Genomic DNA, 12,412 nt, shown 5'->3' with positions numbered 1-12,412 from the left:
CTAAGCAAAACGTAAGATTACAGTGCGTAAAATGTTATGAACATAGGATAAATGTAATGATGCCCACTCATTTTTAGCACAGCTGTGCGTTCTAATAAAATAAGAAGCAGCTGAATTCCGAATGGAATATTATGGCGCCACCTTTCGGGAAAGAAAGCTACACATTTTCAAGAGTAAACTTAAGCAGATACTAAACAATATGTAGCCTAACAGACAGAATGACAGTCGTGGAATAATGATGATGATGATGATGATGATGATAACAACAACAGCAACAACAATAATAAGTGTTCAAAATGTAAATGAATCGATCATTTGATGCAATGCACATTTAAAAAAAGCTAAATTATATATATATATATATATATATATATATATATATATATATATATATATATATATATATATATATATATATGCAATTACATCTTAAATTAGTTTCTAACAATTTTCCATTAAACCTAACTATACCACATAACCTGTCTCAAACCTTACCCGTATTTTACTTCAATAGCAGCAAGTGTTTTGCAACACTGTACCAAACAATTATTTATTTATTTATTTATTGTCACGTAAAATCACCTAAATAAAGTGATCATAACAACAACAACAACACAATAATATATAATAAAAATATAATAAATGGTTGAGTTTGATATTTAGTGTATAATCACACTATTCAAAGGTTTAAAGGAATTAAAGTGGCGCAATGAAACGTTCACCGCTTGGCCAGAATAAATTTGTGGCCTAATTCTGTCCGTTCCTACTCCTCGGGGCAAAGAAGGGTAAGGTTAATCTAGTCAATCGGCCAAGAGCTTAGGCTACTACTAGTCCGATGATTATGTCACTAACCTAACACTGACTCTGCTGCCTGTAACATTTCAAGGCTATTGCGCGGTTAATGACAAGATAAAAGGATAGCAAGAATGAGAAACCTTACAGGTATGAACGCTTAGTAATTGTATGGACACCATATTCGCTAACATAAACGGCAAAATACAAATCTCTTTAACACGATTGACTGACACGAAATCTGTATGCCACTGCGTTTCTTTTTAATAGCGCTTCTGTCGGTCATTGCTGTGGTGTCAGGATACGTGGAGGAACTCGATGACAAGTAAGTGTTTTACATTGGAAAGGTACTAACTTGTGCTTTAGTAGTGAAGGTGTAGTCAGAGCGTCGTTGCATAGCAACGTACGGAGATCTTCTACTGGAAGAAATAGCTCTTTATGAGTCTGCTTAATAAAATAGAGGTTAGATGGAAATTTGTGTTTTTAATATCCTTTTTCACACTATATTTTATTATGTGGGAACCATTTTATAAAAGTAACAAGACACTCTTGCACTTGCTGCGTTGTAAATAGTCAAGGGATGCCTGCAGGCAACTGTAATTTGTCAAGGCCTGTGGTTTGTTATATTACTTATTGCGTAGATAGATAGATATAAATAAATCAATGTGTGATTGCATTAATAAGTCCCTTTTACAGGTTTAAGGACTACCTAAAGCATGAACTCTGGCTGGTGGAGGTGAGAGTGTATGCAGTACAATTTATGCAGTTTTATGTTGTGTGATGTGTTTGCTTTGTAATTTTTTGACATTTCATTTTTTTATATTGCAGTTTTATGCGCCTTGGTGTGCATACTGTCACACATTTGAGCCAATATGGCATGAAGTCGGTGCAGAGCTGAAGAGTATGGGCTCCTCTGTTAATGTTGGCAAGATTGATAGCACAGTGCACACAAGTGGGTTCAGTTCACATGTTCACAGTAAAGTGTGTATGTTGGAAAGCTTTAATTACATTGATTGTGCATCTAAAATTATATTTAAGATTAGCAAGGACTGCACCCCCCAACCCCCCAAGGATACTTACAGTAGATCACAGTTATATCTCCTGCTGTAGCTTGGTTTGAGATGACAGTAATGGTAATGCCACACCGGGCTACTTCTTAGCAACCAATTAGTATGCTACTTAAATGGCAGGATAGGCTTACCTGCTGTTTAATGGGATTAGTTAAGCAGGCCTCATGGGTTCACGAGACTCAGTTCGTTAAACTGTATGCAAAGTTTGTGTGGAGTCTGTATCTTGTTAACCAGATGGCCATATGGCATAACTTGCATTTCAGCAATTCGAAATCCCTTTAGTTTCTTGGAATTAGGTTGTTCAGTGTCTGCCTTTTGCTGCCATTGTCTTCCGACTTCATAATCTTCTTATTATTAAGTTTGCGCAAGCTTTCTGGGTGAATGAATTGTAGCCCATGTCTTGTGTTTTACCCCCCACCACGAGTACACTCTGTTATTAATTACATTAATTTAGACTAGACTAGACAGTTAAAAAAAATCAAAGCAAATCAACAATAATTAACTGTGATTTACTAATGATATAGCTAACAAAACACTTCAACTAATAACCTGAATAGCACTATTATTATCTCCATATATTTTGTTTTTTACTGGTTTATAAACTAGAACGCTTAATTTCTCTGTCCTTAGGTATTGCTTCAGAGTTTAATATTCGTGGATATCCAACCATAAAAATGTGAGTTAATGCCTAATTATAATCTCTAAATTAATAACCATGAATTGTTCATGCTGTATGATTTGTATTTGATTGTGTTCTGTTTTTTATTTTTTTATTTTATTTTTTTAATAAGTTTAAAGGAGAGCTGTCTTTTGACTACAAAGGGCCTAGAACAAAGGATGCTATTATTGAATTCACCAACAGAGTTTCAGGGTAATTGTGGAGTAAATTTCACTATAATGAATTGTCTTGTGTCTCTCGTGTTCTGCATAGATTTTAGTCTCATGTCAATGCTAGTTATAATTCTCCTCATGCTATCCCCTTGTCCTTTTTTCTTTAACCTAGACCTGTGGTAAGAAAACTCTCTAGTGTTCAGTTGTTCCAGCATGTTATGAGTCGTCACGATCTTATCTTTGTTTACATTGGAGGGGAGTCGCTCCTTAAGGTAAACATTATGTAAAATTAATAACGGTCATATTTATGGACAATGAATGAATTATGACGGAATAGGAATGAAATGCAAATTATTGAACACTGCAGCATTCACAACTACCACTGCTTCTGGATAGTACTTTATTTAAAAGTTTTATTGTTTTATAAATAAACTAAGTGAATAGATTTTCTGCTAGGTAATGCATAGTTATATAGAAATGGTTAATATAATATACTATTATTGAAATGCAATGTACGTTTTTTTTTTTTTTTTTTTAAACAGAAAGAATACTACAAAGCTGCTACTGAGTATATTGTCCACACATATTTTTTCACTGCATCTGAGGAAGTCCTTCCAAAGGTAAGACCTTCACTTAAAATACCTCTGTAGCTCAAAACAAATCGATTCAATTCATTATTGATTGTTTCCAAAGGCAGTCACTCTGCAGGATGTTCCCGCTGTTGCTGTGTTCAAAGACAGGACGTACTACCTTTACAATGGTAAGATGTACTACTTGCAGTGCATCACTTTAGTAAGCGAACATCTGAAACTAATAGGAATGTAAGCAGCAAAATCTCATAGTCTCTCAGCGCCTGAGCTCCAGGCTGTTTCCTCTCATCGCCTCTCGAAGGGTGCCGTTCCACTGGGGCACAGAGGGGAGGTGGTAGTGAAAAGCCAGGGCATCGAGGCAGAGTGTCACTAGGAAAGGGCACCAATAATGGGAATTAGGGAGGCGTGAAGAACGATGCAGCACCCTCAAAACAAACAATAGCCCACGACAGCCGTTTATCCTCAGGGTGTTGATCTGTTGGACTTCCCCATTGTTGAAGAAGGTCTTCTGGAGCCAGTAGTTTAGCAGGAAAGGATCAGCACACTGAACCTGGACCCAAAACACTGCACTGTCAGATGAGTCCTCCAGGATATGAATAGTTAGCACATCCATGGAGCAAGGTTAAAACACAAGGTGTAGAATGTAGCATCTGCAGGAGATATATAATGCATTAATATCTTCCAGATTACCTAAAAAGAAATGAATGTTAAGGTTTTTTGTTCCGGAATATAGTGCCATATTATGGCCAGCTCAATTGTCAGGTTAACTTAAAAAAAAAAAATACAGTTTGCACATTACAATATTAGAAATAATTAATTTGAAAAACACAAAGACATTGTGATGTGAGCACACTCTACAAATCATTCTCTCTTTTGAGCAAGTGTACGTGATACATAGACCTTTTGCAAATAAGTTTATGAATCACTTACCTGAAAATATTTACTTTATTATCCCTTTTTGTAACAGAAATCACATGGTAATCCTCCTAAAAACAGAGGCATAAAAAAACAAAGGCACAAAAAAGTTGTAACAAAAATCTTTAAAAGATTGCTGGTCACAGCACACCAATATATCTGGTATATGTATGTTTTCCCAGCATAATTCGGCCATTTAGGGCACTGGATTTAAAGTTACCTTATTAACATTAAAAGTACTAGTATGTTAGAAGTACTTACCCATGGTTATACACAGGTTCTTGTATGTGTACAAGAGAAAAACCTTTTGTTAGATCACATTATAATTACAGTAATTACTGTCTTACCATTCTGTTCCAAAAGATGAGAATACAGAGACAGTAAAGCGTTCCAGCTCTCTTCTGTCATGTGGCTTACTCTGAACATTTCGTCTGGGCTAACATCCAATATACACCCTTTAAGTCAACAGCTTGACTGTGTGCAAGTAACATATTTTGCATAATTTAATGCACAGTCAGTGAACAGAAACACTTTTTGTTAATAAAATAAAAGATCATTTGTTTCTCATGATTACATATTTTAGATTAATCATTTCTGAGTACTTTTACTTTGCATATTATTTGCACATGCTTGATGGCGACATTTAAAAAGTGCAGGGCTACATTTAATACATGAACACATTAAATGTACATAAAGTATTATTAAGTTTAATATCACCTGTCTTATCATTCTTATAGAATTTCTTGATGGTGATTTGTCTTTCTGGATAAATCGAGAACGTTTTCCCTCTTACTTCCAAATTGACAGCTTCAGTCTGTACCAGATGGGAGAACTAAGTAAGCCTGTTTTTCTCCATATATATATATATATATATATATATATGTATATATGTATATATATATATATATATATATATATATAATTATTATTACTATTATATATATATTTTTTTACTTTTTTATTTTGTCTTATTTTCTTATACCCTTTACAGTTAACAAACTGCATAATTAATTATCACTTTTTTTTGTAATTGCAATAATTCTGCTACTCGGTGATAAAACATAACTGGCATGATTAATTTCTCCCAAGATCCAGTATTCATGTGTGAAGATGCTTTGACAGATTGTAATTATGTGAGCTTTGTGTTCATAAATAATTTATTGTGTTGCTGTTCATTTCTCACACTTCCCTCAAAGGTAAACTTGTGGCGCTGGCAGTAGTGGATGAGAAGAATCCATCTGAAGAAAGCATTCGGTAAGCAACATCAGAAAAATGCCCCCCCCCCACCCCCCCCCCCCCCCCCCATTCTTTTGACTCTTAAACTCAAAATTTATCTCTTTAGTTACAAAACTCTGATGGAAACACTGTCGACTGAATACAGAGATCATTACAAAAGGTAAGTGGCAAATTTATATGGAGCATGAAGAGAAGGTGCCAAATACCTGAATTATTTGTTAACAAAGACAATATTGATTTTTTTTTTCTCCTAGTGATTACCAGTTTGGCTTTATGGATGGTAATGAATATATCAATGGTTTAATTATGGGGTGAGTTGAATTGGACACAAATATTTTAGGAAGTTCAAGGTGCTGGAACTGTATTTAAAACCACTGATATAGATAATAACAAAATGATGTATATTTCAGACATCTACAAAAATATATTACAGAAGTCTAATTTGTGCGTATAATCACCACTAACATGTTTCTTTTCAGAGAAGTTGAGATGCCCTCCATCATTGTGTTAAATATGACCATTGATGGATACTGTCTACCAGAAAGTAAGATTGAGACCACTGAGGATTTACTTCGATTCTTAAACAGTGTTCTGGATGGCAGTGCAAAGGTATGTGAAGGGAGATAATTTCATGTCTATCTTTTCTGTCCTATAAAATCTTTTCTAATAAAATTCCCGTTTTCCCCAATCAGCTACTAGGGGGAAATGGATTTTTGCAGCACTCTAAGAGATCTCTCTATAAAGCTAAGTCTACTGTGGTGGTAAGACCGACTAACACTCTTTATTTTAGCAAAAGGATAGATTTACTCTTAATATTTTTTCCCCAAATATTTACTAAAAGCTTAACACACCAAAACCAAAACACACAGCTGATCACATCCTCATCTAATATTTGCTTGAGACTAATATTTAGGTCACCGTTGTCCTAGTAACTAATATAAATCTCCCTGATCTCAGTCGATGTTCCAGGCAGCTCCATTCTTCTCCTGTTTTGTGTTTGGACTACCAGTGGGGATAGTTGGGCTGGTTATCTGGGGTACATGTACTGCTGTACCAGCGGATGATGAGAAACCTGTGGAAGGAGCTACAGCAAGTCCTGTTTTGGATGCACGTGGGAAGAAGCCAATAGAATTGCAGCCTAACAGTACAGAAAAAACCGAAGAAGCAAAGAAGGAGGATTAACATGGACTGTTGAAATAGGATCATGTTAATCTGTACCATATCATTACATGTATTACTGTTTTTCCCTTTTTTATAAATCGTCTTCCCAGTATACAGTATTTTGTGGTTGGTTTCTTCATCAAATAAAGTTCAAGTAACTTAAATTAACCTAATTTATTTTATTTAGCCTCCATCACATGAAAGTCTAAATCATTTAAATCAAATTAGTACAACACACATGGACATAGCTGCGTGTATGATGTAGCTACTCCAGTTGGGTTCATATTTATGTTCACTATTTTATTGTGCTTTTTGTTGGAGTTCCCTGTGTATTGTTTCTTTTATTTTTTTGTAAGTATGAAAGAGGACATGCTTTTCACATTACTGTATGACCTGCGTCTGCTTAAAGTCAAATTGCTCAAACTATATGATATTCTGACTTGTGGCTAAATTATATTAAATCTTTAATATGAAACTGTACTTTATATCTGAATAGCAAATTCGTTTAATTAGTGGATTAATTATAAATAAAACGACATGAATACCGGAAATATGGTTTAATAAACCACTCAAAGTGATATTACAACGCCATCTATCGACCATATTAAAAATTGCATATGCCGACTGATAGTTGTACTAGATAACTTGGGAAATGGAAAAAAGCGACTTGACTTACAACACTGGGGACAGTTTTGTTGCAGAAGAAGAATTTGATACAGGAAATATAACTCTAAAGTCTAAAAAGTGACATTGAAATGGCAATGTGGATTCTTCTGATAAGTCTTTGCTTCAGATCAAATTAGAAACCATCACCACAACGACACAGCATGCGGTACGTTTCCTTCACCTCAGAGTGGATTAATGGATTATATCGCTTCTTGTGTCACAAGATGAGAAAAAGAAGTTAAGAGTGACTTTACATGGTGCTGTGAATAGTTACTGCAGAACGCTGCAACTTTTCTTCCATAAGATCAGCGGGAAGCAGAGGATCAAACTTGTAATGACGGATTCTGAAAACGGAAGTTTCTTTGACACATCTCTGCATTTATTATATTTCCGTTATGGCACTTCGTGAGGATGTCATTTTAAATAGACTGAAAATAACTTTTTGTATCCGGTTAAATAATACAACAGCGTACAAATAAATGTTTTGCGTGGGTTTATCAAGTTTTCGTTTATCCGGATAACCATTTATGGGAGTTAAAAACACGTTTTTGTTTTTTTCAAGGAAATGCGGACGCCTACTGGCTACATAAATACCGCCATAGGCATTTGTTTTTTTGCTTGAAAGGACTAATAACGAATTTTTGGGCGCTTTGCAGGAGGAGCTCTCGAAGAGAGAAGCACCACATCTGTTTCTTGGATCATGGTCATGGAAAACATGCAGAGGTCTGCGGTTCTGCTCTGTGTCTTGGCTGTGGGACTTGCTTTCTGTGGAATTTCGTCTGCCTCAGACAGATATGTGTCCTTGAATGAACACCAAACAGACAATACCACCTTGTCAGCACACCTTCACCCCAAGCTATACTTTGATCAGACAGAATTGCGTTTGATGAAACAGAGGGCCACCACCACACATAGACACGTATTTAAAGTTATTCGGAATGCTGTTTCTGTTATGTTATCCAATGCAGCTGTTTACCAGCCTCCGGTGAGCCATGAGGATTTTGGCAAGAAATGGAATGAGATTTATGGTAACAATTTGCCCCCTCTTGCATTATACTGTCTGCTTCAACCTGAGGATGCTACTGCCTCTCAGTTTTTGATTGAGTACATGGACCGAATGGTGGAGTATCCAGATTGGACGGTGTCCAGTGCGCCAAATGATGAGGTTCCCATTGCCCACTCCCTCACTGGATTTGCCACGGCATATGATTTCATTTACACCTTTCTTGACACCCGCAGAAGACTGCGATATCTCAGGAAAATACGATCTGTTACTGAGGAGCTTTTCGAGCTTTCCAAGCACAGAGGATGGGGGAAGCAGTTTCTACAGAACCACCAGACAACTAATATACTTGCCATTCTCATTGGTGCTCTTGTGGCAGGGGAACATAATGATCCAGAGACCATGATATGGAAGCAAATATCAGTGAACTACATGGAAAAGACCATGTTCCTTCTCAGCCACATTGTCGATGGCTCTCTCGATGAGGGTGTTGCGTATGGTAGCTACACAGCAAAATCCATCACTCAGTATGTTTATTTAGCATTGCGTCATTTTCAAATTGACAACTCACAGAACAACTGGCTCAGAGCTCACTTCATGTTTTACTTTGCTACACTGCTTCCTGGATTTCAAAGAACGGTTGGCATTGCAGACTCCAATTACAACTGGTTCTATGGGCCAGAGAGCCAGCTTGTATTTCTGGATGCATACGTGATCCGAAATGGCTCAGGAAACTGGCTGGCAGAGCAGATTAGGAAGCATCGTCCTAAAGATGGACCCATGATGCAATCAGCAGCCCAACGCTGGGCTACTTTACATACAGAATACATATGGTATGACTCTGCTTTAACTCCACAGCCTCCACCTGACTTTAACAAAGCAACTATGCACATTTTCTCCAACTGGGGTGTGGTGACGTATGGGGCAGGGTTACCTCAAGCTCAAGGTAATACCTTTGTGTCATTTAAATCTGGAAAATTAGGAGGGCGAGCAGTGTATGATATTGTCCATGCACAACCTTACTCTTGGGTAGAAGGCTGGACGAACTTTAACCCCGGGCACGAGCACCCTGATCAAAACTCCTTTACTTTTGCTCCAAATGGACTGGTGTTTGTTTCTGAGGCCTTGTATGGTCCTAAATACAGTTATCTTAACAATGTGCTGGTATTTGCCCCCTCACCCACCAGCCAGTGTATGCAGCCATGGGAAGGACAGTTGGGGGAATGTTCAAAGTGGCTACGATGGGGAGAAAAGGAAGTTGGGGATACTGCTGGGGAGGTCATTGCAGCTTCATCACATCAGGACATGTTGTTTGTGAGTGGAGAGTCTGTGTCGGCCTATTCATCTGCCATGAAGCTAAAAAGTGTGTATCGAGCACTTGTGCTCCTCAACTCTCAAACATTACTTGTTCTGGACCACATTGAGAAACACAAGCTCTCCCCTCTCAGTTCTCTCAGTGCGTTTTTTCACAACCTTGACATTGATTTCAGGTACGTTCCTCACAGATCATTTGGAAAATACAATGGGGCTCTGATGGATGTGTGGGATGCACATTACAAAATGTTTTGGCTGGACGCTCAAGGGTCCAGCCCCATTGCCAGGATACAAGAGGCAGAACAGGCTGCTGAATTCAAAAAGAGATGGACGCAGTACATAAACGTGACCTTTCCCATGGAGAACACTGTCACTAGAGTGGCTTATTTGATGCATGGCCCATACGTCAAGGTCTCGGACTGTAGATTCATAGACAACAGTAAAAATGGAGTCAAAATATCAGTGACTCTTAATGACACAGAGACTGTTGTGTCCGTGGTAACAAACTACGAAGACATTGAGGCCAGACATGGCTACTTGGGCTTTGCAGGCTTTGCTAAAACAGAAGACAACAGAAGAGTAGTTCAGTTTGGCCGGGGAATTCAAACCTTGCCAAGTCAAGATGCAAAAGATTTTGTGTTTGACTTTGGATTGCTGGTAAACCTCTCTGCGGCGCTGACTTTATGTTTTGCTTTAGCTTTCGTAATGAAAAAAAGGAAGTTTCATGTGTCGTTCAATATGCTTATTCATTGCACTCTGGTCTGTGTGTTGTTTTTGTGGGTGACTGAACTTTTGTCTGTTTTTTATGGCTGCGAACAGCTCTTATGCAATGTTAAGTCAAAAGACAGCAGCATATATGATGGAACAGACTCTAGCGTCCATGACCTGCTCCCCATCATCACGATTACATCCATGCCGGGCTCAGGTGCAGAGATCCTTCAGCACCTTTTCGATAATAGCTCTGAATTTGTATACCTTCGGGTCCCTTCAACCTACTTGCGGTTCCCCATATCTCCTTTCATCTCTCTGGTGGACGCTTGCGAGTGGTCCAAAGCAGATGCGCAAAATGGACGATTTCGAGTCATTCAGGGGTGGTTCCATTCCGTAGTCCACAATGTGAAACTGCACCTGCAAAACATTCAGTTGCAACAGAGCAATGATGAAACAGAGAACAAAGTAAAAGAAAAGGGACAAAGAAAGAGAAGGATGCTGCTGTCAGAGCAAACAAGGACAGGGGGCGGCAAGGGTGCCCATATGGACATTGCATACATACAAGAGCTCAGGCAGCACCTGGTGAAGTTCCCAAATGCCCGGCCAGTGCTGAACATGGGCAGTGGAGGCTGGTTCTTGAAGATGCCGTATCTCCAAGAGGTTATAGGTCACTCACTTCGCTCAGTTCATGTGGTCAGAGACCCACGTGCATGGATTTATCTAATGCTCTACAGCAGCAAGCCAAGCCTGTACTTACGTAAGAATATTAAAAGGCACATTGTCAACATTTTTAAGCAGAACATTGATGGTGTGGATCAGGGTTGTGCTATAGTGGACTCACAGTTCCTTTCTTTAAAGAAGATCCTCTCCCAGCCAGATCCCAACCCTGTACGTCTGCTAGCTCAGCTATGGCTGGCTCACAATTCAGCAGGGCTCAAGGTGAGCGCAAGCCTTCCCCCACAAACTTACCTTATAGTCAAATTTGAAGATGTTGTATATTTTCCTGAAGAGACAGCAAGAAAGATACATAACTTTCTTGGAATACCAGTTGCGCCAGCTGCGTTGAACCAGCTGACATTTGCTACATCTACAAATCTGTATAATCTGATATATGAAGAAGATATATCACCTGCCAAAATCAACATGTGGAAGGAGAATATGGCTGTAGATGAAATTAAACTCATTGAGGACACATGCTGGCCTGTGATGGAGAAGCTGGGTTATAAAAGACATATAGTCCGTCATTCTACTTTGTAAATGTTTTAGCATTTTTCATACTGTGCCTAAAGATTATATAAGTACAATATGTCAGTATGATTCCTCTAAATGTTGCCTTCTCTGCAATCAGTCATATGACCAGTTTTTTGTGCTCTGATTCCAGTTTATTTAAGCAATGTTTATGTATTATTTAAATCTTCCAGACAAAACTGAGGCTAGAATGTCTAGATATGCTAAAGAACAAAAAGTGATTACTCACCAATGAAGATGGGGAACAGATGCAAAACTTGGATTACAAATACATTCAGTTTGACTGGAAGACAAAATGATGGTATTTCCCACCAGATGGGCGGCTCACAATATTTTCCAGTGTTGCATTGTGAGATATGTTATAATTATGTTATTATAAGTGAACTGAATGTCATTTCATCGTCATTTTTTTTAACCAAGAGAACTTATTGATTGATTTAGAAGAGTAATGTTTAAAAATCCCAAAGTTGTGAGTCTGCCTCATCTTCAATTCTAAGAAAAAATTGTATTACTAATAAAAAATTGCAAGATCAAATACAAAAATCTACAAACAAATGCATAAATGTGCAAAGAAGTGTTCACTCTGTGACTGTACAATCAAATCACTTTATTGTCTCGAAGGGACAAAGGTCTTAACACATCACTTGTCTTTTTTTTTTTGGTATGTGAATATGTTTTCTGTTGTTTCTTTGCATCATTATATAAACTGTATATCAAACACCAATAGCAAATCCATCTTTCTTTTCTGAAAATTTTATTTTTTGCTCATGATGTAATCATAAATGGAACATTTAATAACCCAAACAAGTAAAACCACAAAACATCATATTTCTCATCTTAATGGGTAACTTTTAATGCAGTTTTAAGAGACAAGT

General features: G+C 37.6%; 2 protein-coding genes and 1 long non-coding RNA gene across 3 annotated transcripts; 2 read left to right on the top strand and 1 right to left on the bottom strand.

Annotated features, from left to right (window-relative positions):
• The first annotated feature begins 788 nt into the window (after nt 1-788).
• On the top strand, nt 789-6,778 carry LOC109067015 (protein disulfide-isomerase TMX3-like). Its single transcript, XM_042718322.1, has 16 exons — nt 789-942; nt 1,063-1,117; nt 1,489-1,528; nt 1,621-1,744; nt 2,493-2,538; nt 2,653-2,733; nt 2,866-2,965; nt 3,236-3,313; nt 3,387-3,453; nt 4,936-5,034; nt 5,395-5,452; nt 5,541-5,594; nt 5,689-5,745; nt 5,914-6,043; nt 6,127-6,195; nt 6,392-6,778. Exons 1-16 carry the CDS (start codon nt 927-929, stop codon nt 6,614-6,616), a joined length of 1,299 nt encoding a protein of 432 aa, XP_042574256.1. The 5' UTR covers nt 789-926; the 3' UTR covers nt 6,617-6,778.
• Nucleotides 3,447-4,617, bottom strand: LOC109067016. The gene is made up of 3 exons (XR_002013751.2): nt 4,546-4,617; nt 4,214-4,269; nt 3,447-3,933 (listed from the first exon to the last, which is right to left on the bottom strand). It is a non-coding gene; the product is annotated as an uncharacterized LOC109067016 (long non-coding RNA).
• Nucleotides 6,779-7,226: 448 nt separating the features above from the next.
• LOC109067014 (dermatan-sulfate epimerase-like protein) lies at nt 7,227-12,047 on the top strand. Its single transcript, XM_042718321.1, has one exon. The coding sequence runs from the start codon at nt 7,962-7,964 to the stop codon at nt 11,544-11,546; it is 3,585 nt and encodes a 1,194-aa protein (XP_042574255.1). The 5' UTR covers nt 7,227-7,961; the 3' UTR covers nt 11,547-12,047.
• Nucleotides 12,048-12,412: the final 365 nt, after the last annotated feature.

This window comes from Cyprinus carpio, chromosome B2 (genome assembly GCF_018340385.1).
Source record: "Cyprinus carpio isolate SPL01 chromosome B2, ASM1834038v1, whole genome shotgun sequence".
NCBI lineage: Eukaryota > Metazoa > Chordata > Actinopteri > Cypriniformes > Cyprinidae > Cyprinus > Cyprinus carpio.
The sequence above is the reverse complement of the archived record's forward strand: the minus strand, read 5'-3'. Positions and strand labels throughout refer to the sequence as shown.

Bases quoted from the DNA above. Each gene is read 5' to 3' on its own strand.
- LOC109067015 (XM_042718322.1), top strand. The intron at 1,529-1,620 runs GTGAGAGTGTAT...TTTATATTGCAG, and splicing joins ATGAACTCTGGCTGGTGGAG to TTTTATGCGCCTTGGTGTGC. The intron at 5,453-5,540 runs GTAAGCAACATC...TTATCTCTTTAG, and splicing joins CCATCTGAAGAAAGCATTCG to TTACAAAACTCTGATGGAAA.
- LOC109067014 (XM_042718321.1), top strand. From the start codon at position 7,962: ATGGTCATGGAAAACATGCAGAGGTCTGCGGTTCTGCTCTGTGTCTTG.